Source organism: Pristis pectinata, chromosome 8 (genome assembly GCF_009764475.1).
Source record: "Pristis pectinata isolate sPriPec2 chromosome 8, sPriPec2.1.pri, whole genome shotgun sequence".
Lineage (NCBI taxonomy): Eukaryota > Metazoa > Chordata > Chondrichthyes > Rhinopristiformes > Pristidae > Pristis > Pristis pectinata.
Window position 1 is genome coordinate 89,463,227 of NC_067412.1, and position 27,591 is coordinate 89,490,817.

A 27,591-nucleotide genomic window follows, 5' to 3' on the forward strand; every position below is an offset into this window, starting at 1 on the left:
AACAGTTATAAATTAATAAAAAAACATTAAACTGAAGTAAAATATTTTTTGAAAAATCATTTAGTATTTCTACTCTCTAGCTGAGAATTCCTATTGAAATGAATGTGGTCTCTAATCAAAGTGTGGGACTAAAGTGCAAGACTGGGGACTGGGCTGAAGATTGGAGTCCAATAAGTTCCAGTGATGGAGCAGAGTAACAGATATGTCCCAGAGGGGCAAAAGAGCCACATAAATCTGGGATTTAGTGAGTGAACAGCAGTAGTTCTCTTCATAAATGATAGCCACAATCACCTTGATGATTCTAAATCTTTTAAATTTGCCCAGGAGGCATGTGGAATTAGAGAACCATTTCACAACATTATTGATTATTTTTAATAAGGTTAAAAAGACATTTTCCTTTCAAGGGTTTCAGGGCCCAAAGTTAATATATATCTTTCAGAAAAGCACAATTTTATATCAGGACTAGCTCTCTGTCTATTGTCTTTGTCTATCTTTGCAAGTTCATTTTCTTGCTGTTTTGCAGGGAAATGGACCTGGTGTCTTACAACCTTGAGATGTTAGTGCAAGTGTTCAGTGTCAATACTCCTAGCAACCCACCCAAAAAAGAGGTAAGGTATCAATCTTTTTTTTTAGCAAGATGGCGCCAGAGCGTGGCAACTCGTTGCCAGCTGCTCTCTACTCATTACCCTTGCTATAATTGTTCTACACTTTTAAATTTAAACTCTATGTCACTAACTATTACTCATCTTATTGCACTTTACTTTCTCTGCAGCTGTGACACTTTACTCTGTACTGTTGTTTTTTTTACCTGTACTACCTCAATGCACTCTGTACTAACCCAATGTAACTGCACTGTGTAATGAATTGACCTGTATGATCAGTATGCAAGACAAGTTTTTCGCTGTATCTTGGTACAAGTGACAATAATAAACCAATACCAATACCAATCAAATTCAAAAATATCTGACAAGCCAGAAATAGAATTCTAAACATATTACTTCAATATGTGTGATGTGTGAGGACAAGGGAATGTAGAAATCTTCCACGATGTCCCAGATTGCTTTCTTCCTCACAGCAGTAACTGAAGTTGACATTTCGGGCTATTGGTACTGAAGATCTCCCTGCATGTGACTACTTAATGTGTGAACCCAGACACTGAGGTTATCCAAAATCTTTGGAATCAGAGAGATGGAAACCCTTATTTATGTTGGGGGATTGAGTCAGTTTTGCTGGGATGTTACCCTTTTAGATTCTGCTTGTGGGAAGATCTCTCACTGATCATCTCCCAAATGCTCCCCACAGCACCACATCAAGATGGACTTTGCAAGCCCATCTGGGAAACTGTAGCTACTGGGAGCTAAGTGAGCCTCCTATGTGTACCACCAGGGGTCCAGTAAACAACTTGGTTTCTCTGGAGAGAAAGTTAATACAGTTCAGACAAGGGATCACTTGCCATATTTTGAGTGCTGCAATTTGGTTGTATCATGTAAGGCTTAAGGAAATGTAATGCAAAGGCAGCAGAAGTGGCCACACAATCTTCTTGGAGATGCACTACAGGAACTTAATTAGAAATGGGATTGAACCTCCATTTACCTGCAGGTTTCAAAATGAAAATGGGTCAGCTTAAGGTAGATTCACGTGTCTGGGAATTCATGCCCAACACTAGCACTTAAATACTATATAGCAGTGGCTATATGCTTTACTCTGCTTCTGAAATTTGCTTCCATTGAAGTCATTGACATGAACTGAATGAAATTTTGGAAGTAAAGCTTGTTGCTTCCATGTAATGTTCTAATGTTAACGAACAGGGACAAACATACACACAATGGGAGGTAATTCCAATGGTAGGTGTCCCCAGAGAGCATGATCAAATTGGAACTGTGCTATCCAGAAGATAAAATAGGAGGCATGGAATTAGGATGAGTATTGGAAATAGCCACTGCTTACCTCTAAAGGCTGGATACTGGGTCAGATGAAATATCATGTCAGAATCGAAAGATCCCCTAAGTAAGGTTCTAAAGATGAGTAACTGTGGAACAATCTGTAACCCAACTGACAGGTGGAACAAGTTTGGGGGATGGCCATGTTTCTGTCCTTACCTGAAGAGCATGAGCAGACCATCAAAGTTTTCACAACAACTTGGCAGCTATCCTCTGGGGTTGCTAACCATTACATGACCACACTGTGTGGTTCTTTAAACAAGAAGAGAAACCTTGCAAATCAACATTCTTTTTCAGTCCCAATGTTAATACCTATTATTTCTATTTTCACAGGAACCTGTCAGTCCAAGCAGTTTGAGTGAGCTTGAAGTCATCATCAACAAGACGAAAAATCTGGGCAATTTGCTGTCTTGTGTAGAAGAACGGGTACAGTTGCTCTTTCTATCTCTGAGCCTGTTGGAGCTGGTGAATACTAACAGGGTTATTGTACTAAGCCATTTAACCTAGGCAATTGGGATCAATGACTCTTCTCTCTTCTGACTGGGAGGACTGAGCTTGAGTGCAGTCCTTGATCTTCTTCCAAGTTCAAAAACAACAATTGAAAAACCTGTGTGTTGCATTTTCCTTTAGAAAAGCATAATAGATACCAAGACAATGGTGAGGTTAAATGAACAACCAATATTTAACTCATATATAAAGGGAAGAGAAGGGTGGAAGGGAAGTACAAGTGAGACAGGTGAACTCCTGACTGCTGTTGGTATAGTGAAGGGAAGGACAGTTCAGAAAATAATTGTTCGATTGTAGAAGATGGAGAGAAATGGACAAGGCTATGATAGGACTTAAAAGTCAAGGATAAAACAGAGAACTGATGCTAATATGCAGTCTGTTTTGAAGAGGACAAGATAGGGTGTGGAGTAAAATTGTAATCTGTAATGGATGCTACAGATGTTTCTCAATTAAGGCAGCTCCTTTAAAGGATCACTATGTGCACAAAAAAATGAATTGAAAAGCATTTTTGTTTTGGAAGCACAAGAAAGAGACCGCAGATGCTGGAATCTGGAACAACAAACAAGCTGCTGGAGGAACTCAGCAGGTTGAGCAGTATCGGTGGAGGGAAAGGAATTGTCGATGATTCTGCTCCTGATACAGGGTTTTGACCCAAAACAATTCCTTTCCCACCACAAATGCTCACAACCCGCTGAGTTCCTCCAGCAGATTGTTTGTTGCTATCGTTTTTTTTTGCTTGGGATGTAACATGACTCAAGAGGAGATTTGTTTGGATCACAGTCATGTGGATAATGATACATTTTGATGTTTGCATCACTAGGCTGTGTATTAGTAAGCGAATGAAAAGGAAAATGATTTTCCACACGATGATGCTCCTTTAAAAATTATTCATTTGAAATCATTTCTTAGTAACATCAAACTGAGAGTGGTACTTCTAGTCAGTGGTAGGACAACCTCATGATGCTGAGAATTACATATACTGGCTGATTTGAAATGTGTTCCAACCATCTTATTCCACCACACAACATTCCCCTGAGCAGGAGGACTTACATATTTAAAGAAGGACACGTCATTATGTCCCTCACCACTTTCTGTTCAAGTCCTTCCAGCCTAGCTTCTGCTCAGCTCACACCACCGCACCTGCTACTGCCCAGCTAATCTGTACCTTATGGCCTGCTCCCAAAACATTAACCAAGCACCAACTCCTGCAGGACTCCAGAAGAAGATAAACAGTTAGGTAGTTATGAGTAAAGGATTTGGAAAGTGATCAAAAATATGGCTGGTTTGGAAGAAGTTTATTAAGTTTGGAAGACCTGTAGCAAGATGAAATATTTTAGAAAGGGAATTCCAGACTGCAGTGATAAGGTAACTAAAAATTCTACCACTGATCTCAGACTGCAGGGAACCTTAGTGAGAAAGGTTGACAATGCAAGCCGGTGAATAATGTTAGATAAAGTTACAGGGATAAAGGTGGGCAAGGCCAAAGGTTTGGAAATCAGTGTCACTGGGTAACAGTGATAAGGAACCACTTATGGTCTATCTGTTGTTACTCTGGATATTAAGGGTCACTTGTGTAGTGTGGGACTTGAGCCAAATGGAGGTCACCTAGGGAGAGTAAGTTGCTTTTCTTGAGGGAAATTTGCTAGCTGGTTAATTTTTTTTTACAGAAGAACAATTTTTTGGGGGTTAATGTCATGACTTGCATCTGAGTGGTTAGTGCAACTGTGTAATCATTGGTACTGCAGCCTGGCACTGAGGGAATGGATGTAAGAGAGGAATATGGAGGAGGCAAGACTGGAAATGGAATTAGAACGGCACTGGAAAATTGGATTTCGGAAATAGTCTGTAAAATCCCTCCACCCTTCAATCCAATTTGGACCTCCTCTAAATATCCTTCCCATTGCCTTTCCTTTGTTACTGACACCAACGAAATACCATCAGTTAAATTTAAAAAGGAGAGAACTGCTTGATTGCATTCTGTTTATAAGGTTCAGGTGATCTTCATGCATTGTTGTCAATCTATTGACAGGTTGTGAGGGGATTGCAGCACATGGCGATCACACAGAAGGTGGAATTACCTGCTCTTTTCACGTCTTCTGAAAGCAGTGGACAGAATTCGTCTAAACCTATCCCAATACAGAGTTTTGAGGTAAAAGAAAATGCTTTTCCTTACAAAAAGAATTTTGATGTGTTATTTTTTTTTCATGGTGAGGAAGTGATGGTGCTGAGATTGGGACATTTTACCCCAGTCACTCACCAAGGGTTGATCAATCATGGTAGTGTAACGGTTAACGTAATGCTATTACAGCGCCAGCGACCCAGGTTCAATTCCAGCCGCTGTCTGTAAGGAGTTTCTATGTTCTTCCCGTATCTGTGTGGGTTTCCTCCGGGTGCTCCGGTTTCCTCCCACATTCCAAAAGGTGTACAGGTTAGGAGCTGTGGGTACGCTATATTGGTGCCGGAAGAGTGACAACAATTATGGGCTGCCCCCAGAGCACTCTACACAAAAAGATGTATTTCACCATGTGTTTTGATGCACATGTGACTAATAAAGATATCTTATCTTATCTTATTTTATCTTTTCATAGTAATGATGACCGGAGAACCCATTTGGTTCACTGATGTCCTTCAGGAAGGAAACAATTCCCTTCACTGGGTCTGGTCAAAAAGCGACCCACGTTCACAGCAATATGATTGTCACTTAGTGAGTCTGAGTGAGAGCTGTGAGTCTGAGGGTGTCATTTATTGCATCCGGTCTCCCAGTGCGGCCTCATATACATCGGTGAGACCCAACCCAGATTGGCTGACCGCTTCGTCGAGCACCTTCGTTCCATCTGCTGCAAAAGCCAGGACTTCCTGGTGGCCACCCACTTCAATTCCACATGCCACTCCCGTACTGACATGTCTATCCAAGGCCTCCTCTACTGCCACATTGAGGCCAGATGCAGGTTGGAGGAAAAACACCTCATATTCCACCTTGGGAGTCTCCAGCCTTATGGCCTCAACATTGATTTCTCTAACTTCCAGAAACCCTCTCCCTTCTTTTTCTCCCCCCCCCAACTCCTTTGTCTTCCCTTATTCCTGTGACTCCCTTCCCCTGTCTTGATAACCTGCCCATCTCCTCTCCTCCCATCCTCCATCCTTTTATTCCATGGTCTTAAAATTCCCTATTTTATCCCAGAGGATTCGTCTCCATTCTCTGCTGTATCCTCCCTAAGGCAAAAGGAAACAGTTCCACAAGCAAAAAAATTACAAGCCCCTTGGCATCATGGCGAGCTATTTTTCATACACAAAAAGAAGTCAATGCAACAGTAAGGATATCAAAATAGAACATCATCCTGCCCCTGACCACCCTCAACACCCACAGAGCTGGGGTAACTAAGATAGTGAACACGTGGGACCCCGAGCTGATTATAACCCTTGTTAAGTGAATGATGTTAGCAATAATTGTAAACCACAATGAGTAGTGTTTTCATGTCGTTCCAAACTCATCCATGGTGGGAGGGAGTGTTGTTCCACATGAAGTTATCCTGTGTTCCGAAAAATCATCCTTATTCATTGACCACAGTTTCTCTTCCACTATTGTTGACAGCCTCTGAACTGTATCTCTTCAACTTCATGCACTTTTGCTCTCACCCCTCTCCTCCCTTCCAGTGCAAGGATAGGGTTGCCCTTGACCTTACCTTTCTTCCCACTTCCTTCCATATTTGGCATATCCACCACCTTCAACGTGGTCAGTAACAGACACTTATTCCCATCCCCTCCCCTTCAGCATTCAAATGAACCACTTTCAGTGACTCACTGTTCCATTCCCACCAATACCATTTGCCCTTCTCACAATACCTTCCCAAGCAACTGCAAGAGATGTAACACCTGGCCTTTTATCTCCTCCCTTCCTACCATCCAGGAACCCAAACAGCCCTTCCAGATGAAGCAATCATTCACTTGTACTGCTTCCAGTCCAGTGCACTGCTCACAATACAGTTCCATCTATATTGGAGAATCATACAGATATTTGGTGACCACTTTACAGGACACTGTTCAGTCTGCAAGGGAAATCCTGAGCTTCTAGTTGCCTGTCACTTTATTTCTCTACCCCACTTCCTCTCTGACCTCTATATTTGGTCTCTTACACTGCTCCAGTAAAGCTCAATGTAATGTAAGTTCAAGGAACAGAATCTCACCTTCTGACTGGGCAAGTTAAAACTCCAGGACTTAATATTGAAATCAACAGTTTCAGATAACAAGCCATTCCTGTTTGTATCAGAACTGGGTATTCTGATGAAAGATTTGCAACCTGTACTTTTAACTCCATTTTTCTCTCTCTACAGATGCTGTCAGACCCGTTCAGTATTATTTCAGGTTTTGAGCATCTGCAATGATTTGAATCACTCAGCTTCAGGACCGTTTATTCTCTCTCCTTTGTTCTCATTCAGCTTACATCTCCCCTGATGTAATTAACATGCCTTCACCTCCACTCACAGCCAGCACCACCAGGTAACTCTTGGTCTCCGCTCTATTGCAGACATTCCCTTTGTCCTCATTGTCCCTTGCCCTTCTCTGCAACCTTGAATAGGTGTACTTTCGAACTTCTTCTAGTTTTGATAGAAAGTCATTATCCTGGAATGTTAACATTGATTCTCTCCCCACAGATGCTGTTTGACCTGATGAGTATCCCCAGGTTTTTTTCATTATGTTTCTGCAAAAGTCCTTGTTTGGTAAAGATTTATCTTTCTCTTTTCCCTTTAGGTGAAATTGGGAAAGACTCAGAAATATACGTTGAGTGTTGATGTGGATGGAGGCAAGCTGCAAATCTCAAAGAAAGCCACTGGTTCACCTGAGGAATCCATCTCATATGATAAAAGTGAGGAGAATTGACTATAAGTAAATACCATTGCATACCATTCTGCTCAAGTTGCACTGCTGGTTGCCTGCTTTGTGGCAGTGCTGTGCAGCTACTGCAAAACAACAAATTTCATGTCACCTAAGTCAGTGATAATAAATCTGATACTGATATTTTATTTAGAATTTTATCCTATTGTGATATAACTAGAAGCACAAAGGGAAAGCTTATAAATTATTTTGTATTTGGGTCTTCTTTACTTATCCATTCCCCTGCATTGAGTCCAAATGCTTCTGCATGATTCCAGAAATATTGTCACCATTACTCTTTGCGGGGAGTTTTTCCATATGCCATTCAAAGTTCCATGGACAAGAATTTCTTGAACTTAGCCTTTATAGCTTTGAGACTACAATTCCTTGTTAAAAATGGAAAATAACAACATTTACATTTATGTCAGCCCTCTTTTGTCAGCTCTGGACAGCAAATCTAAAGAGATCCACAAGGGTTCTGTTATCAAAATGGAATTAAGCTCTGGATTTAGGGGAGTAGCCTGTGAGCAGGATACCTACTGACTGGTTGATGTTGCCATGTCTGTCACTTTGCTCTGACATGGAGTCCACATGAAGTCCAAAAGCAGAGCGCAGTCTTGCTTGGAGGTCTGACATGGAGCTCAGTGTTTTAACAAAGGACGTGATGCAGAGAATGCATGCACAGGAAACTCCCACAAACAGTGATGCAATCAGATCATCAGTTCATTTTTAAGTAATGTTAGACCATGAATAACTTTGAATTGGTATCATGGGAGCTATTGCAACAAGCTGAAAGAACAGATGAGGCCTTGATTTAATGTCTCATCTGGCAGTGTCTCCATCTGTGCAACACAATCTCAGAACTGCTTTTTAGTGTGTCAGTGTAAACACTTGTGCTCAGATCACTGGACTAGGTCTTGATCCCAGCACCTTCTGACTCAGAGGTGGAATAGTCATAGATGACACTAAACCTCATGCCACTAGCCTTATTTGCCTGAAGAAGCTTAACCACAGTCTGAGTGGGACTGAGAGGTGAGGTTAAGCTTCTTGCTATGTCTCACATCCCACGCATCTTCCTTCTAGGTTGAGAAAATCAAATTCCTCCAGGCTTACTCAGAATTTAGGCTTGCAAGCTGGTGCTGGATGGATTATTGATTTGCTGTGTCCTTTTCTTTTACAGTTTTGCAGCTGGTTAAATATCAGAGCTCACCAAACACATTACAGATCGTGACTGACAAAGAAAATCAGAAAAATCAGACGAGGGATTTCATTTTTGAAAATGCTCGAGTAAGTTTTGAGCACTAGAGACTCTGAAATCTGTTATGTTCCCTCATACTTACTATGCATATAACATTACAAGAAAGTTATTATCAGGGAGAGAGAAATCTTTGGCAGAGAATTGTACACGTTTTCATTGCAGGCACCTTTTGTGATTGTCGTTGATTACTGATGTTAACAATCATGGTCTCACGATTACAGTTTTATTGATAATAACCCTAACCCTAATGTACACAATATACTAAGCAATTCCACAACAGGAACCATTATTGCATTGTTATGTAATAATATGTGCACCATATTATGCTGGGAACCAACAGATTAAATATAATCATTTAACTGGTCAGCTGTAGGATTGCATCTGGTGACCTGTAAGTGATATTGTAGCAAAGGGAGTGGTCCTGAGACCCCAGAGGTGGTAGGAGTTGAATAGATTTAGAAAGGAGTTTGTGAGGTTATGTACACATAAACAGTGAAGTGGATGAGCTTGAGAGGCTCTTCAGAAAATTTTTGAAGTCCATGGCAACTTCTGAAAATCTGAAGGAACGGGTAAAGGTGACAGGATTGGTCAGTTCCCAAAGTGTCAATGACCTCATCATTTCAGGGCCACTATTGGGAAATTCAGTAGCCTTTGAGGTTCAAGACATTATGCGCTATTGGACAGACTCTTCAGGAGGAACAGATTTTGGCTAATCTTGGGGGCTGGGAGAAAGAGGCCCAAGAGTGAGGAGGAGGGTCCAGAACAAGAAGGGCAGGGGTCAAGGGCCAATCATTAGGCAATAGGGTCAGGACTGATAGCTGGGGATTAGTGGGGCAAGCCTGTTCTTGGATGTGTGATTGGTTGCTGGGTGGGGCTGAGGAGCCTGTAGTCAAGGGGGTGGGTGCAATCGTTTGTTGTGCTGTGAACAGTAATTAGGGGTGCCAGTAATTTTAGGGATGTTGAGTTGATTGGCTGATTGGTGGGAGAGTGGGGTTCAGTTAATGATCATGTTGGGGATGGAGATCACTACAAGGACCTAGGGGGACTTGGGTGATTACAGTAAATGGATACCAGGGCTGGGCAGGTCCCCTTTCTAAAACAGTGCCGCAGGTTGCACAGATGTAAAGCCCTGATACATGCATGCCAGGCCAATAGAAATGACAGAAGTGGTGTCCAAGTATGTGTTGTCTACTATTGGATGCCAGTGGACACAACAAGTCTCTTACACATAAAAGCATGTCATACATACACTAGACCCAGAAGAAAAAACACATACTATACTTCATTCAATTCAGTGTGTCCCAATTTTTCCATCACTTATATTTTTAATTGAATTATATAGTGCAGAAAATCAGAGCATTGTATGATCCCATGACACGCTGAAATAATTTTCTCTCTGGCTTTCAAGCAAAAGCCTGCTCTTTCACTCCCCTGACTAAGAGAGAAGCTCAGATTGAAACTCAGAAATTCCAAAAGGAGAAGATATGCATGATTCCTTGGCCATCGATTGTTGAGGTTGTGGGGGCTTGAAGTGGTCAGCTACCCAACTGTCCAGGACATTCACCTTGGAAAGAATAAGACTACAGCTAATCTTTAAGTAGATATCTCAGGGGAGAGGGTTGTGGAGGGAGGAGTGTCACTACCGATCAGAAAACAACTGAAGCAACAACTTTGTATCTTGACTTTGTGAACTGATCCAATTATAAATATTCTGCAGTGAATTGTTCACTGCTGAACCTTTAAGCTACTTATACCCTTCCTCCCTAGTTGCCCCAGAATTGAATAGCTCCGAGGCTGTCTCAGAGAACAGTTAAGAGTCACAAATTTAGGCACTGGTCCAGGGTTACATATAGGTCATACCAGTAGGGACGGCAGGTTTCATCTCTAAAAGGCGTTAGTGAACCAGATTTTTATTTCAACACTGTTCAATAGTTTCATGGTCACAGATACTACGACTTTAGCTACAACAACTACAACTCTGTTTATGATATATATAAATGACCTGGATGAAGATGTAGATGGGTGGGTTAGTAAGTTTGCAGATGATTCGAAGGTTGGTGATGTTGTAGATAGCATAGAAGACTGGCAAAAGATACAGCAGGATGTAGATTGTTTGCAGATATGGGCAGAGAAATGGCAGATGGAGTTTAACCTGGCTAAATGTGAAGTGTTTCACCTTGGGAGATCAAAATTAAAGGGACAGTACATTGTTGATAGCAAGATCTTTAACAGGGTTGATGAGCAAAGGGATCTTGGAGTCAAAGTCCATAGCTCCCTGAAAGTGGCTACACAGGTTGATAGGGTGGTTAAGAAGGCCTATGGCATGCTTGCCTTTATTAGACACGGCATTCAGTTCAAGAGTCAGGAAGTTATGCTGCAGCTTTATAAAACTCTAGTTAGTCTGCCTCTGAAGTATTGCATTCAGTTCTCATCTCTTCATTATCGGAAGGATGTCGAGGCTTTGGAGAGGGTGCAGAAGACGTTTACCAGGATGCTGCCTGGATTAGAGGGCATGTGCAATATGAGAAGTTGGAGAAACTTAGGTTGTTTTCTGTGGAGCAACAGAGGCTGAGGGGAGACCTGATAGAGGTTTATAAGATTATGAGAGGCATGGATAGAGTAACCAGCCAGTATCGTTTTCCCAGGGTTGAATTGCCTAACACCAGAGGACATGCATTTAAGGTGAGAGGGGGTAAGTTCAAAGGAGGTGTATGGGGCAAGTTTTTTACACAGAGAGTGAGGGATTCCTGGAATGTACTGCCAGGGGTAGTGGTGGAAGCAGACACAATAGGGGTGTTCAAGAGGCTCTTAGATAGGCACTTAAATGCACAGGAAATGGAAAGATGTGGACATTGTGTTGGCAGAAGGGATTAGTTTAGTTGGGCATTTAATCGCTAATTTAATTAGCTTGGCACAACATTATGGGCAGAAGGTCCTGTTCCTGTGCTGTACTGTTCTATGTTGTAACTTTAATTCCAGATTTATCTAAATGCTCGAATTCAAATAGCCCAGCTACCTTGATGGGATTCGAACTCACATCAGAAGTAAATGAAGAGCAATAAATGCCAATGCCATCTTCACGGCCCACAAGTCAAAAGTAATTTTAAAAAAGAGCAGAAATAAGACACACGTGTGATAATATCTTTGCTAAGTGAGCTGTGAAGTATGGAACTCAACAGACTGTAGTAGTCACTGCAGTGACCACGGAGACATAAGAGACTGCAGATGCTGGAATCTGGAGCAATAAACAATCTCCTGGAGGAATTCAGCTGGTCAAGCAGCATCTGTCCTGATGCAGGGGTTTTGACCCGAAATCTCAACAATTCCTTTCCTCCCACAGATGCTGCTTGACCTGTTGCACTCCTCCAACAGATTGTTTGTGACTTGCAGTGATCAAGTTGAGTTGGCCGCAACAAGAACAAAACCCAAGTGAAATACTGGCATCATGTAATATAATTCATTTTGTCACAGAAGCTATTAAGATGGAATTTCATTCTGGTGCAGCAGAAAACTTCCTTCTAAAATCCTGGGCATGCTCTTGGTGCAGAATAGAATGCATGTTATTCTACATTCAACTCATCTTTACCAATTATTCTTCTTCTTTGTGAACACCAGTATTTGCTGAAGAAATCAGGAAGATGGTGCAAAAAAAGTGCAGCAAAGCAATTTCATAAACTGAAGGAGTGTTGTGGAGTTTTAACATGTTCAGTTTGAATCTCTTGAAAGTGAGATTACTTTCAACAACATCTGAAATGGACTTGTGTATTATATGATGGCATTACTCTCTGTGCATGAACCTGTAGCTTATTGATATTAATGTCATTCTCCTCATCAGGATTTAGATTGATTCTCCCTAATTATCTCCCTGCAGAAACGAGAAGCATTCTGTCAGCTACTTCAGCTGATGAAGAACATACATTCTCAGCAGGATGAGCCGGACATGATATCCATCTTTATTGGAAGCTGGAACATGGGTAAGTTATTAAAGGATTGCTGCTCAATTTGAAAAAAGTGACAGAGGGAAAATAGTACTTTATTTGTGATTTATCATTTGTATTCATGGGATAGAGTTTTTGTAATTGATTTCTAAACCAATCCTAATGGATATGGCACAAAGGTGGGATCAGGAGGGAACAAGACCCAAAATAATAGTCCTCTGTTTGGTTATTAAGTGGTTTAGTGCTTTGACGGGTGAGTAACTTCCTCAATAATTCAATAAAACAAAACGTAACCACTTTTGGATCATTGTTGGGCAAAGGAAGCTGGCTTCAACCTTGGGCCAAGGTTAATCTGCAGTCATTAGTCAGTTCTAAGTGGTTGGAGAATGATAGCAATCACAGGAACTTGGTGACATTTTGATAAAACTTAAATACCATAAGGTAGATGCACACAGATCAAAGCATGCACTGGACGGCACTGGAAAGATTTTAGAAAACTGTTAGGGGACAGGAAGGCAGAAACCTCATCACATATAAAAAATACCTGGATCAGCACTTGAAGAGCTGTAACTTAGAAGACCACAGACTGAAAGCTTTGAAATAGGTTTTCCCCAATAGTTCCATTTTAATCTGGCAAGGACTTGGTGGGCCGAATAATCTCCTACTATAAGCTTCTCTGATTCTTTGGATGCAAGTGAATGTGAAAACAAATAAACAATAACGTCAAAGTCAAAGATGAGTTTATTGTCATATGCAGAAGTACATGTGTGCACAGGTGCAACGAAAAACTTACTTGCAGCAGCATCACAGGCACATAGTATCATATAAGGAGCATTCATAAGAAAAACATAAATTATGCATGATTTTTACAAGAACACATTAGAACAAAAATAAAGTCCATTTTAGTGCAAAGTGATCAAACTGGTCATAGTGTCGCTAAACTGCAGTGATTAGGGTTTTCCCGGTTGGTTGAAGGGAAGTAGCTGGTCTTGAACCTGGTGGTGTGGGACTTCAGTCTTTTGTACCTCCTGGCTGATGGTAGCTGTGAGAAGAGGGCGTGGCCTATACGGTGGGGATTTTTGAAAATGGATGCTGTCTTCTTGAGGCAGAGCCTCCTGTTGATACTACCAGTGGTGGGAAGGGATGTGTTCATGATGTATTGGGCAGAGCCCACTACTCTCTGCAGCTTCTTATAATGCTGCACATTTGAATTGCTGTACCAGACCGTGATGCAACCAGTCAGTCCCAATCTGGTGACATGTATTCTGAAATTCCATCTCAATGCATTTGCAGCTTTTCCCAAGGCAAAAGAGGTTAAAAAATGACAGGCAAAAATGAAGTGAGAGAGGAATCCAAGGTGTTGTCGCATAAGCAGGCAACTGCTTGATATACATGACTAATGTGTGAATAAATAATGAGAAAAGCACGAATGAGTAATTGATTGATGAATGACCTTTTGAAATATTTAACAGGTGCCGCTCATCCTCCAAAGAGCATTTCTTCCTGGCTTATGTCAAAGGGTCTTGGACGCACGAGAGATGAAACCACAGCCACAATTCCTCATGATATCTATGTGATTGGGACCCAGGAGAACTCATTGGGTGACAAGGAGTGGGTGGATTTCCTGCGGGCTGGGATAAAAGAAGTGACAGAACAGAACTTCAAAGTGGTAGGAACTGAAAATCCGGGGAAACAATCACTGATATTGCAAAGCAAAAATATGTGTCATTCACTGTTGAAAAGCTATGAATGTTAAAGCATTCTGTAATCTCACCTTCTTATATCTTATATCATAAATAGAGGTGTAAGCTGGGAAACTGATGATGTGAGCAGATCACAAGTGATGACTAAGTAATCAAGGTATTCGAAAATACCATTGATGAGTTTTCCTTGGACTTCTGTTTTCAGAAAAGGAATTTGAATTCAAGCCAGTCTGATTGGATAGATGGGCAGGAAAATTTCAAATGACATAATGGCATAATATTCAGAAGTGGTTCACTGATGACATGAGTTCAAATCCCACCAGTAGCTGGGTAATTTGAATTCAAACAACAAAGTGAATAGAGTTAAAAATTTAGTATTCGTGATGGTGGCTATGAAACTGTTACACAACCTTCCAAACAAAACATTCAGGGAAGGTAGTGGACTGGTCTATACGTGACCTCAGGCCTCCAGCAGTGATTCACAATTGCCCTCTAGAAGAGTTTTGGAGGCCATTCAGATCTGGGACAATTAGAGAAGAGAGAAATAAATGTTGGCCCAGAGAATAAAGCCCGTGTCACATGAATGAATAAAACAAATTGGTTGGCACTCAAATGGAGTTTGTATTCAAAGAGGCTGATAGAAAGATTGGAATCAGCCTAACAAAATTCTGCAATTGAGATGCATTATGGTAGGTTAACATTGCAAAACCTCACCTGGAAAGTGTGGGGCAGACACAATAATGCATTAGCAAAATACTGCAGTGATTTGGAAATCTAAGTTGAAAACAGAAAATGCTGGAAATCCTCAGCAGATTGTGTTTGTCTTGGGTTGCCACAGTGCTGCTTAACTGGCAATTGATCAGCAGGGGGGGTCAAGAGTAAGAAAACATAATGATGACCACGCACAGATGAAGTAGCACATGTCTGTGGATCCTTCTCTGTGGATCCTTCTCTTACTATCAAAGTTATTACAGTCAGCATTTGTGGAGAAAGAAGCAAAGATAACATTTCAGATGATTAACCACTGACCAATTTACCAAGTCCCGAAGGACACATCTATCTGATTAGGTCAGCAGGAGATAATAAGTGAGCCAACACAAGGGTTAGGCCTACACGGCCTTGTATCTGTCCATGATAGTTTAAGTAGAAGTGAACACTGCACAGTCGTTATACAGACAAAGTTCCATCTTCATACTGAGGACACCCTTCATCGTGTTGTATGGCACTACACTTGTGCTAAATGGAATAGACTCAGAACTGACCTGGTGCTGTGGACCTTGTTTTACATCCTCTTGAGATCCGCACCATCACAGAAGCCAATCTTCAACCAATTCAGTTCACTCCACACGATAACGAGAGATAGCTGAGAGCACTGGATGCAGTAAAGGCATTGGGACAAAACAATATCCAGTTGTACTACTAAAAACTTGTTCTCCAAAACTTGCCATGCTTCTAGCCAAACTGTTCCAGTACAGTTACAACCCTGGTATCTACCGATCATAGAACATAGAACAGTACAACACAGAACAGGCCCTCCAGCCCACAATGTTGTGTCGACATAGCTAATCCCTCCTATATACAGAATGCCCATATCCCTCCATTTTCCTTTCATTCATGTGCCCATCCAAGCCCCTCTTAAAAGCCCCCAATGAATTTACCTCCACCACCCTATCAGGCAATGCATTCCAGGCAACTACCACTCTCTGAGTGAAAAACGTATCCCTCACGTCTGTTCTGAACCTACCCTCTCTCATCTTAAATGCATACCCTCTGGTATTCGATCGCTCAATAATGGGAAAAAGATATTGCTTGTCCACCCTATCTATGCCCCTCATAATTTTATACACTTCCAACAGATCACCCCTCAGCCTCCGCCACTCTAGAGAAACGAGCCCAAGTTTGTCCAACCTCTCCTGATAGCACATGCCCTCTAATCCAGGCAGCATCCTGGTAAACCTCCTCTGAACCCTCTCTAAACCCTCGACATCCTTCCTATGGTGAAGTGACCAGAATTGCACGCAATATTCTAAATGCGGCCTGACCAGAGTTCTATAGAGATGCATCATAACTTCTTGACTCCTATACTCAATACCTCGATTAATGAAAGCAAGCATTCCATAAGCCTTCTTAACCACCCACACTACCTGTGTCACCACTTTCAATGAGCCATGGACTTGCAGCCCAAGGTCTGTCTGCTCTTCAACACTGTTAAGGGTATGGCCCTTAAGAGTATCTGCCTCATCACATTAGTCCAGCCTATGTGCAACACCTCACATTTATCTGGGTTAAACTCCATCTGCCATTTCTCTGCCCACATTTACAAATGATCTATATCACGCTGTATCTGTCACCAGTCTTCTACACTATTCACAACTCCACCAATCTTGGTGTCGTCTGATTACTAACCCACCCATCAACATATTCATCCAGGTCATTTCAATACATCACAAACAACAGAGGTCCCAGTACAGATCCCTTCAGAACACCACTACCCACAGGCTTCCAGCCCGAATAAGTCCCTTCAACCACCACCCTCTGTCTTCTGTGGGCAAGCCAGTTCTGGATCCACACAGCCAAATCTCCACTGACCCCATGCATCTGAACTTTCTTGATCAACCTATTATGTGGGACCTTGTTAAGTGCCTTACTGTGGAACATTGTTCAGAAATGCCCAGTACACAAAAACCAGGACAAATTCACTCCATCTAATTATCACTAATTAGTCTACTCTCAATCATTAGCAAAGTGATGGAAATGGTCGTCGGCAGTGCTATCAGGCAACATTTGCTGACCAATAAACTGGTCACCTATTCTCAGTTTGTGTTTCAACAGGATCACATGGTTCCAAACTATCACAGCCTTGATCCAAACAGGAACCAAAGTACTGTGTTCCAGAGGTGATATGCAAGTGACTGCCCTTGACATCAAGGCAGCACTTCATCGAATGGTAAAGGTGAAGCCAATGGGCATCAAGGGGAGACACAAGATGATGAGGTTTTCTATTCCAGGATGCCCGAGATGGCCTCTTTTTTCAGAAAACAGGGTTTCCCCTCCACTGCTATCAGTATAGCCCTCATCTACATCTCCTCCATTTCCCGCATGTCAGTCCTCACCCCGTCCCACTGATAGGGTTCCCCTTGTCCTCACCTACCACCCCATGAGCCTCCGCATCTGACATATCATTCTCCGCACCTTCCGCCATTTCCAAAGGGATCCCACCACCAGGCACATCTTCCTCTCCCCTCCCTTCCCCTCCCCTCTACGCTTTCCGCAGGGATCGCACTCTACGTGAATCCCCTGTCTGCTCATCCCTCCCCACCCATCCCCCTCCAGGCACTTATCCTTGCATCCGTGCTATATGTTACATCTGCCCCTACACCTCCTCCCTAACCACCATTCAGGGCCCTAAACAGTCCTTCCAGGTGAGACAGTCCTTTGAGGGTGAATCCACCACTGTCGTTTATTACATCCAGTGCTCCTGGTGCGGCCTCCTCTGCATTGGTGAAACCCAACGCAGATTGGGGGATCACTTTGTCGAGCACCTTTGCTCCAACTGCCATAACAGCCAGGATCTCCAGGTTTAATTCTCAGTTTGTTTTCTCAGCTATTTTAATCCCATTTCCCATTCCCACACTGACATGTCTGTCCACAGCCTCCTCTACTACCAAGTTGAGGCTAGATGCAGATTAGAGGAACAACACCTCATATACCATCTCAGTAGTCTCCAACCTGATGGCATCAACATTGATTTCTCTAACTTCCGGTAACCCACTCCCCTCTGTCCCCCTTACCCCCCGTTTTCCCTTATCCCTCTGGCCCAATTACCCCTTCTCTTTCCCTTCCCCTGCCCTCACGACCTGCCCATCACCCACACCTTCCTCTCTCTGGTTCCCCACCTCCTTCCCTTTATTCCATGGTCTACTGCCTTCTCCTATCAGATTCCATTTTGTTCAGCCCTTTCCTCTTCCATCTCTCACCTCCCAGTTTCTCACAACATTTTCACCCACCTACCTTCCCCCTCTCACCTGGATTCACCTATCACCTGCCAGCTCGAGCTCCAACCCCTCCCCCAACCCTTTTATTCTGGCCTCTGCCCCTTCCTTTCCGGTCCTGATGAAGGGTCTCGACCCGAAACGTCGGCTGTTTTTTTTCCCTCCATCGATGCTGGCTGATCTGCTGAGTTCCTCCAGCATTTTGGCTGTGAGTTCCTCCAGCAATTTTTTTTGTGTGGCTGGCATCAAGAGGAGAATTAGGATACTTGCACAAAAAAAAGTTTGTGGTTTTTGAGGTCAATCAACCCATCCCCAGGACCTCAGTGCTGGAGTTCTTCACGGCAATGTCTTAGGCACAACAGTCTTCAGCTGCTTCATCAGATAGCAGCTCCCAAATCAGTGTGCACTATAACAAAAAAAGACGAGGGTGGTAGGTGTATCGGAAAGCGACCAACTGCATGTTCTGCTCCAAGCTGTGCACCATCTGACATGGAGATATATTGCAGTTCCTTCTCCCTCCTGGAAATCTTCCCCATATCACTGTGGGAGTGTCTTCACCAGAAGGATTGCAGTTGTTCAGGAAGGTGGCTCAAGGGTAATTGGGAACTGGAAATATATTGCTGGCCTTGATACCCAAATCCCCATAAGTGAATAAATAAAATGTACCTCAGTGCAAAATACTGGAAAAAGAGAAGCCTAAGCATGTGTAAGAAAGGAAACATTTAGGTCAGGGAGACATTGCAATGATAGAACATAGAACACTACAGCACAGTGCAGGCCCTTCTGCCCAAAATGTTGTGCTGACATTTTATCCTGCTCTAAGATCTACTTAACCCTTCCCTCCCACATAGCCCCCTATTTTTCATCATTCATGTGTTTATCTAAGAGTCTCTTAAATGTCCCTAATGTATTTGCCCCCACAACCTCTGCAGGCAATGCGTTCCACGCACCCACCACTCTCTGTGTAAAAAAACTTACACCTGACATCCCCCTTATACCTTCCTCCAATCACCTTAAGATTATGTCCCCTTCTGTTAGCCATTATCACACTGGCCGACAGAGGACACAGTTCCCAGATCTAAATAAAGGACTTGCCGCCTTCCCTCCAGGTACCTTGCATCAAATGGTTCAGGAATTGTCACACTTAGTACTTTAATATTGTAATTCAGATGTTCTAATCAGTCAAGTCCTGGTCTAGGGGCATAAATTCAATGGATCATTTTGATGTTTCTTTAGAAGCAATATTTGTATGGGTTTTGAAGTTCTCCCCCTTATGGGAGAACTTCTGGTTAGATTAATTCCCCTTCACAATAAAAGCAAATGAAAACACGAATGTTAAGTGTTTCCTCATACTTCCTGCAAATTAGAAGCACTTGCAAGAACATCAGAAAGGGTATATTTTAGCGTTTTTATTAATAAGTGTATTTCTGAGTACTGGGAATGCTGATGATATTTTACTGTGATAGCACATGAGCTGAAAACTTATTTAAAAAACTCATTGCAGAGTGGTAGGACGTCCCCTGATGCTGAAAATTAAAGTTTGTAGGATGCCATCAAGCTGTCTCTTTGTGCTTTGGATTTTTTTGTGCTGTTCTGTATTACTCATTAATGTGCTATTTTATAGATAGCCACACACTCACTGTGGAGTATTAAAATCGTAGTGCTGATTAAACCAGACCATGAGAATCGAGTCAGTCACGTCAATGTCAACAATGTGAAAACTGGAATAGCAAATACATTTGGTAAGTAATTGTGATGTTGAAACCTTCTAGGCTGAAGCAGGGAGCTGGTGTTTGGAGTCTCCAAGGAATTAGAATTGGGCTAAATTTTGGAAAGTTCTGGCATAGGAACAATGACCGTCAGCTTGAGGAGAACAAAAATTCACCAGAAGTCTTTTTTCTCAAAGTGTGTTTCCATGCTAAATTTGGAAACCACAAACTGCCTCGTGCAAGGTTTGACTGGTATTACTGAACATCCTCTACACAGTGTGGCAGGAAAGCAGGAAAAACTCGAGGCAGTGGAGGGCACATACTGAGTGGCAATGCAGTTTAATGGCAATAGGAAGCCACAAAATTATTGAGAAGGCCAAAGAAATCAACACTTGCATTTCTGCATTAAGGCTCTTCAAATGTCCCAGGTAATTCAGATTAAATTAATTCAGGCAAAAGTTAGTTTGGGTTTGAAGTGTGAGATCAACACATGCCTAAACAGAGGGACTTGCATGAAATCTGGCATTGGTCCTTAACTAAGTATTCCTGGGAGGCTGATGTACCTTTTGGAGCTTTGATTCAGAATTGATGGGCTGTATTATACAACATAGGACATAGAACAGTACAATACAGGAACAGGCCCTTTGGCCCACGATGAGTATGCTAACTATGATGCCAATCCAAATGAATCCCATCAGCCTGCATGTGGGCTATATCCCTCCATTCCCTGCCTGTTTATGTGTCTGTGTATATGCCTCTTAAATGTCTCCGTCGTATCTGCTTGCACCACATCCCCTGGCAGTGCGTTCCAGGCACCTACCTCTCTCTGCCTCATAAATCTCCTTTAAATTTTTACCCTCTCACCTCAAAGGTATGCCTTCTAGCATTTGATATTCCCACCCTGGGAAAAAGACTATCTACCCTATCTATGCCTCTCATAATTTTATATACTTCTGTCAGGTCACATTGGATCAATCACCACTTGATTTTCCTTTGGAAATATGGTTTGTACAAACTGCTGATTTGACATTTCCTGCTTTAGGCTTTTGACAAAAATCTATTTCCCCTCGGTAGATTTGAACATTTGTTATTTGTCTGGTGAAACCTGTTATCTATACCTCTCCTGATGTATCTTTTCTCTTCAGGGAATAAGGGTGCAGTTGGTGTTTCATTCCTCTTCAACGGGACGTCCCTGGGTTTTGTTAACTGTCATTTAACATCTGGCAGTGAAAAAGTGCTCAGGTATGTTGACTAGTTTATTTCAGTGAATTAAAGTCAGAATGCCCCAGTCACGTTGGGGAACTTTTTTTCAGCATAAGTGCCGAGAGGGTTCCAAGTTCCAATGGAACAATAGCTGAGAAATGGCCAATACCAATATTGGCCATTTGTCAGCTATTCTCTGCTGCTGGACTCCCCCTGAAGTCCAAAATATGAGGGTGGTTCTTACTGAGATTCCCTTACATTTATGCTGCGAAATCTACTTTCTGATTCTCCATTGGGTGTAGGATATTTAAGCCCTGTTCATTTCAATGCCTCTTTTTGGGCTATGTAGATGGAATGGAAGAACAGGACAACTTATTATTTGTGGTTAGTTTAATGCTTTAAATTGTTTTTGTTGAATCTACTTCTTAAATCATTTTTAATAATCCTAGATTTATTTGTTATTTTTTTCATTCTGAATAGTTTTTAAACAATTAAAGTCCCTGACACCTTTGAGAGCCAGCAAAGCTGGGGAGAAGGTTTGCCAGCTGTTTTCCAGAGGCATTTAATAGGAAAGGTTTATTCTGATTTGTCCACTTCCCTCTATTATATCACTTAACTTCAGGGCTGCCTGGCCAAGCAACGTTCAGATGGAGTGAGTTTGTGTGAAGGGTGACTGCAGGTGGAAAATACAGGTGGCAGACCTGTGGTAGTAAGTTACAGACCTAAATTTAAATGAACGCATATGTGGTTTTATCTAATAAATCTTGATAGCACCATGTTGACTGATAATTTGTTTCACTAAAGTTGACGGACAGAAAAGTCTGAGTGTGGGCGGGGCATTTCCTAAATTGTGCTCCCAGCAAATGGTTGGGGAACTACTGAAGTGGAAAATCCCTCCACTTCTTTCGGGGGATTTCCAGCTGAATTAAATGTCTCAGTGAATAGATCAAATGCTCAACATGTTAAAGAAGAAAATGTGAGAGGAAAATTGCATCCTGTTGGCAGCAAAGGATATGATTCCCGTTTACCTAGGGTGTCAGTTGGAAGGGTTGCATGAGCAGCATTAATCTCGACTTTCAGTGGTGCGTCTCATGTGATATGGAGCATACAGTAAATCCAGCGTAGTGTATTGGGCAATGGTCTATTGGTCAATGTTGCAGAGCTTTTGAGTACTCTATTAAATAAACTCTGGGTGACACCAGGAGCTTCAGAACATTCTTTTTTGAACATGAACAACATCCACTATATCTGCTTAAGTCATGCTATGATTCTGTCATACACATGTAACTAATTCACATTTTTCCATATGATTATAGCATGATCTTTAAAGCATGATCAAAAACCTGGCTCACAATGTAATCATTCCTGAATCTATTTGAACAACCCTGTAATTTTTGTTTGCTTGAGAGCTTTTACGATTTTTTTCATAACTTTATTGTATAAAGTAATTAGTTATTAGGTAGTAATTAGACTTTTCTATCAAATGGTCTCATTCTTCAATATGAATAGGGTTGCCAGCTCTGAAGAACAGAGCAAGTTGCTGTTTATTTTCTAATCAGTAGTAAGAGTACATGATCTGGCCCACATGTGAACTGTTGACCAACTGTTCCTAACTCCATTCATCTCAGCATTTTGCAACAGAAGTCTGAGACCAAACATTTAGTGGAGTTATGAGAACAAGTGTGTGATACACCCTCCAACTCCATTCTGACCAAGATCTCTGTGAGTTGAGGAGCAATAGCTTTTTAGTTAGGGTCACTGTCAATGTCAACATTGCTCAGTGTTGGACAATCTGTGTGAAGTTGATGTAGAATATTGAAATTTTGCAAAACTGGGTGTTGACCCCAATTGCAATAAAATTGCAAAACATAATGTTGCACTGGGCAACATGTAGTTGGGGAAATTTGACCTCCACGTCCACTTGGCCTACCGTTGCTGGAGTGATAGCTTCATGTCTGGTTTGTACAGTTGAGAGCTCTGTGTTAGTTCTGGCTGGCACATAGGTTGGGGAGAGCTGAAGATTTTAGCAGGGGTGGTTATTTTATGGATCCAGGAGCTGCATAATAAAAGCTGAGAGATTCCCTGGGACAATTTTTGAGTGGACCATTCCCCTTGTGATTTGGTACGTGCTTTGGAAATAAGTTGAATTTCTCAGTCTGTGATGTGAGATTCAACCCACACTCCATGCCTGACGGTATCTGCAACTTTCTTGGAGCTATCTTGGGTGTTAATGGCAGGATTCTTAGCAGTGTGGAGGAACGGAGGGATCTTGGGGTCCAAATCCATAGATCCTTCAAAGTTGCCACACAAGTTGATAGGGTGGTTAAGAAGGTGTATGGTGTGCTGGCCTTCATTAGTCAGGGGATTGAATTCAAGAGCCACGAGGTAATGTTGCAGCTCTACAAAACTCTGGTTAGACCACACTTAGAGTACTGTGTACAGTTCTGGTCACCTCATGATAGGAAGTATGTGGAAGCTTTAGAGAGGGTACAGAGGAGATTTACCAGGATGCTGCCTGGGTTAGAGAACATGTCCTATGAGGAAAGGTTGAGCAAGCTAAGGCTTTTCTCTTTGGAACGATGGAGGATGAGAGGCGACTTGATAGAGGTGTATAAGAGAGATAGATAGAGTGGACAGCCGGCACCTCTTTCCCAGGGTGGTAATGGCCAATACGAGAAAACATCCATTTCAGGTGAAGGTTTAAGGGAGATGTCAGAGGTGGGTTTTTTACACAGAGAGTGATGGGTGCCTGGAACGCACTGCTGGGGGTGGTGGTAGAGACTGATCCAACAGGGGCATTTAAAAGACTCTTGGATATAAGAAAAATGGATTGTTATGGGCTGTATAGGAGGGAAGGGTTCGATTGATTGTGGGGTAGGTTTATATAGGTTGGGACAACATTATGGGCCAAAGGGCCTGTACTGTGCTGTACTGCTCTATATTCTATGTTCTAAATTTCCCCTGTTGGTTCCATTTCAGACGAAACCAGAACTACTTGGACATTCTCCGATCGTTATCAATAGGAGAAAAGCAACTCAGTTCTTTTGACATTGCTCTGCGCTTCACTCATATTTTCTGGTTTGGTGACCTAAACTATCGACTTGATATGGACATCCAGGTACTCCTCACTTTCTTTCTGCTTTACTGGAAGCCTTTTAGGAACATGGGATGTGGAAAGAATAGAGAAGGCAGGCCAACCCCATTTAGTTCTCTCAAAATTTCCACTCTCCTGGCTTCTCACTGTTTCCCTTAGTTCTTCCTTCCTCCAGAAACATATTTACATACCTGCACCAATTTCTACTGCTCCTTACACTGTTACCCTGTCAAATTATTAATTGGCTTGACACTTTCACGGGGTCTGTTCAAAAGTTCAGAGTGAGTCACCCTTTGAAATAGACACAGAGTGGAGCCAAGACCCTACACCTGGGGAAGGGTTCACCTGCAGCCAGGTTGGCTGCATAAGGGATGTCTGCTGGGTAACTGTAGAACCATATTGTTGCATCCATGTGAAGATGTACCTCTGAAGGAACACCTCCTTTCCTTTGTCATCCAATGGAAGGAGTAAGTTTTGTGATAAATGACTAGGACCAACCTGCTGGGATTGGTGAAGCTCCTGCTCATCACCAGCTGCTATGAGTTGTGCTGTGGCCCAACATAGAATACTTCTCCTTTCAGCTGAGGGTGAAAGGCAAGAAGGACCATCCATGACTTCCCTCCAGAAATAGAGGGGTGTACATCACGATGATCCTTGATGCCTCACCTTCTATTGCCCAACCTGTCAACCTGTGGGAATTTTCTTGAGTCCTGATGGGCACTGACTGACAAACAGCTGGAACATGACTTGAAAACACTTGATGCAATGAAATCATGTTGGAAGGTCGAGTGAACTTTGGGGTGAAAGTAGATGATATTAGAGGAAAAATGTTCTTTTGAGCACCCAATCCAGTGAAGAGAATCTTATAATACTTTATCCTCTAGGATGTTTTAAACTACATCAGCAAAAAGGAATTTGAAGCAATACTGACTGTTGACCAACTGAATTTGGAACAAGAGAAAGGAAAAGTGTTTCTGAACTTCAGTGAGTAAATTTGTAATGATATAAATGTATTAAGCAGTTGATATGTTGCTTTCAAATATATAAATGATTAGACATCTTGACATCAGTGGCATGTGCAACTAGTGGACCACAGCAGACCCAAAATGAAACCTACTTCACACCGAGTTCTGTAAACTCCATCCATCTAAATACTTTGTTGACCAGTAATGACATCTTTAGGTTTAGTTCATATGGCAAAGCATGGTTATTGCACCAGATAGTTAACGTCATTTCTTCCCAATGTGAAACCAAGGTGAAACATCGATGACGTTAAAATTGAGAAATTGTGGTCATGTGAAACTTAGGAAAAGAAAGACTTGCATTTACACAGTATGGTTTTGCATGCCAAGCCACTTTAAAGCCAGCGTCGGTCTTTTTGTTTGAACTGTGGTTGTTGCAGTGCCGGTAGATGCAGCTGATAACTTGTGCATACTGAAGCTTTTACAAATAGCAATGATCAATTAAGGTGTCTACCAGTCACACACTGGCTGAGGATAAGATAACTAACTTCCCATGCTCTCCTTCGAATGTCTGGCATGCAGATAGAAGTCATTTGAATGTCTCATCTTCAAAGACAGCAGATCCAACAGCACAGCATTCCCTCAGTGCTGCATTAAAGTGTGAGCCTTGATTTTGGTGCTCATCTCTAGAGTGGACTTTATTCCACTAACTTTTTCCTTGGTTAACAACTGAACTAGAGTTGACACTTGGGAGGAAGGAAAGATTCGGGGAATTAAGGACCTCTGCAGTTTTGAGCCCATGGGTAAAGAAGATGTTAGAACAGAGCCTTATGACTGGTAATTTTCAACACAGTGAGAATGTCAGGGGCAGCTAGTTACAAGATGCAATAGAGCTAAGAAGCAATGGAAATTAAAATGGAGTGGAACATCATAAGAATTGGTCAGTGCGTGAAGAGTTATGAGAAAGGCTGGAGATTATCATGCAAATTTTATCCTGTCTGCTGTTCAGTCATGTAAGATATCTAGTTAGAAGTGTCCTAAATGTGGAAAAATATTTTATTGCAAAATGTATTTTTGGCCTTATGGATATTGTTTTGTCAGAATTACTGAAGGTGACTCAGATCAATTTGTTTCATATCTTCAGTGAGAGCAGCAACTAACAACCTATGAGACAGTTTTGATCATCTTCATTTGTGATGTGCAACTTATATATGAAGTTCAGATATATATTAGTCTTTGTATAATAATTACCATATTGTATATTTTGTTATTTTAATTACACGCAATATATCGTTTAATGCATTGTATTCTTGGCTTATAGCTAATGTATACTGTAAAATTATTCCCAAATTTGTTAAACCTGACATCATAATTGTATAATAAAACAATAGAAAAGAATAACCCTGCTGACGCGAGAAATTTGCAATAAAAATGAAAAATACTGAAACCCTTCAGCAGGTCAGACAGCAAGTCTGGAGAGAGAAGGGGTAGGCTTAATGCTTTTTGCTATCTGATGCTTTAGTGGAGTGATGGTACAAAGAAGATTTGAAGTTATTGATGAAATGTCTTTGTTATGAGCCATTAACCCTTCCATTGTTGGATAAAATCTTTGTCCTCATGGCATTGTATTTCAAACTTCTTTCTGCATCCGACAGATGAAGAAGAGATCACTTTCCCTCCTACCTATCGATATGAACGGAACACCAGAGACATTTACTCATGGCAGAAGCACAAAACCACTGGGGTATGTGTGATTTACCTCCTTGTTTTCCTAATTGTATGCCTGCCATTCTTATTTTCCACTCAAGCTCACTATAAACAGGATGTCAAAAAGGCCAAGGTAGAAAGGCAACAGGGCACAAAGCTAAACAAGGGAGTTTGAAGAACAAATTCATTTCCAAAGATATGAGGTTATCACCATGACAGCAACTTGACTGTAAGTTTGACATGACTGAGAACTAAATATTGCAGCCTATAGGAGTTGTAAAAAATATGGTTAGGGACAAGAACCACAATATTGATAAAGGCATAAAACTAGAAATTAGGCACTTGCACAGAATTTTTATTTCCCTGGTAGACAAAGAATGACTTCCTGCATGTCCCATCAGGAAAGTGGCACAGGTATTACAGTATACAATTCGCCTTAGCGTGGCTAATGTTTGTTCTGCAACAATCAATTGATGACATCAAAGGTCATGCAGCATTCATTCCACCAACTACCAGTAGTAATGGAGCTTCTGGGAGATGTCTATTACCGCTAATGTCCATCCACACAAAGATCAGGGGCATACTGAGCAGGGTTTGGGAATGAAGTGGCAATTAAAGAATAAATACTGCCAAATCCGTGTCCTGCATATAGTGTCTGCCAAACTCGGTGTTCTCTAGTCAGCATTATGGAGAATTAATCAGAGGC

General features: G+C 41.8%; 1 protein-coding gene across 2 annotated transcripts in view; it reads left to right on the forward strand.

The window, feature by feature from the left end:
- LOC127573234 (phosphatidylinositol 3,4,5-trisphosphate 5-phosphatase 2-like) overlaps positions 1–27,591 on the forward strand; it is a 149,452-nt gene that overhangs the window by 97,617 nt on the left and 24,244 nt on the right. For both annotated transcript variants that reach the window (XM_052021257.1, XM_052021258.1), the window contains exons 7-18: positions 524–608; positions 2,274–2,366; positions 4,477–4,596; positions 7,197–7,311; positions 8,500–8,606; positions 12,449–12,551; positions 13,988–14,184; positions 19,835–19,952; positions 21,065–21,161; positions 24,102–24,240; positions 25,101–25,200; positions 26,834–26,922. In XM_052021257.1, coding sequence (XP_051877217.1) covers positions 524–608; positions 2,274–2,366; positions 4,477–4,596; positions 7,197–7,311; positions 8,500–8,606; positions 12,449–12,551; positions 13,988–14,184; positions 19,835–19,952; positions 21,065–21,161; positions 24,102–24,240; positions 25,101–25,200; positions 26,834–26,922 — 1,363 coding nt within the window. The remainder of the gene's footprint in view (positions 1–523; positions 609–2,273; positions 2,367–4,476; positions 4,597–7,196; positions 7,312–8,499; positions 8,607–12,448; positions 12,552–13,987; positions 14,185–19,834; positions 19,953–21,064; positions 21,162–24,101; positions 24,241–25,100; positions 25,201–26,833; positions 26,923–27,591) is intronic.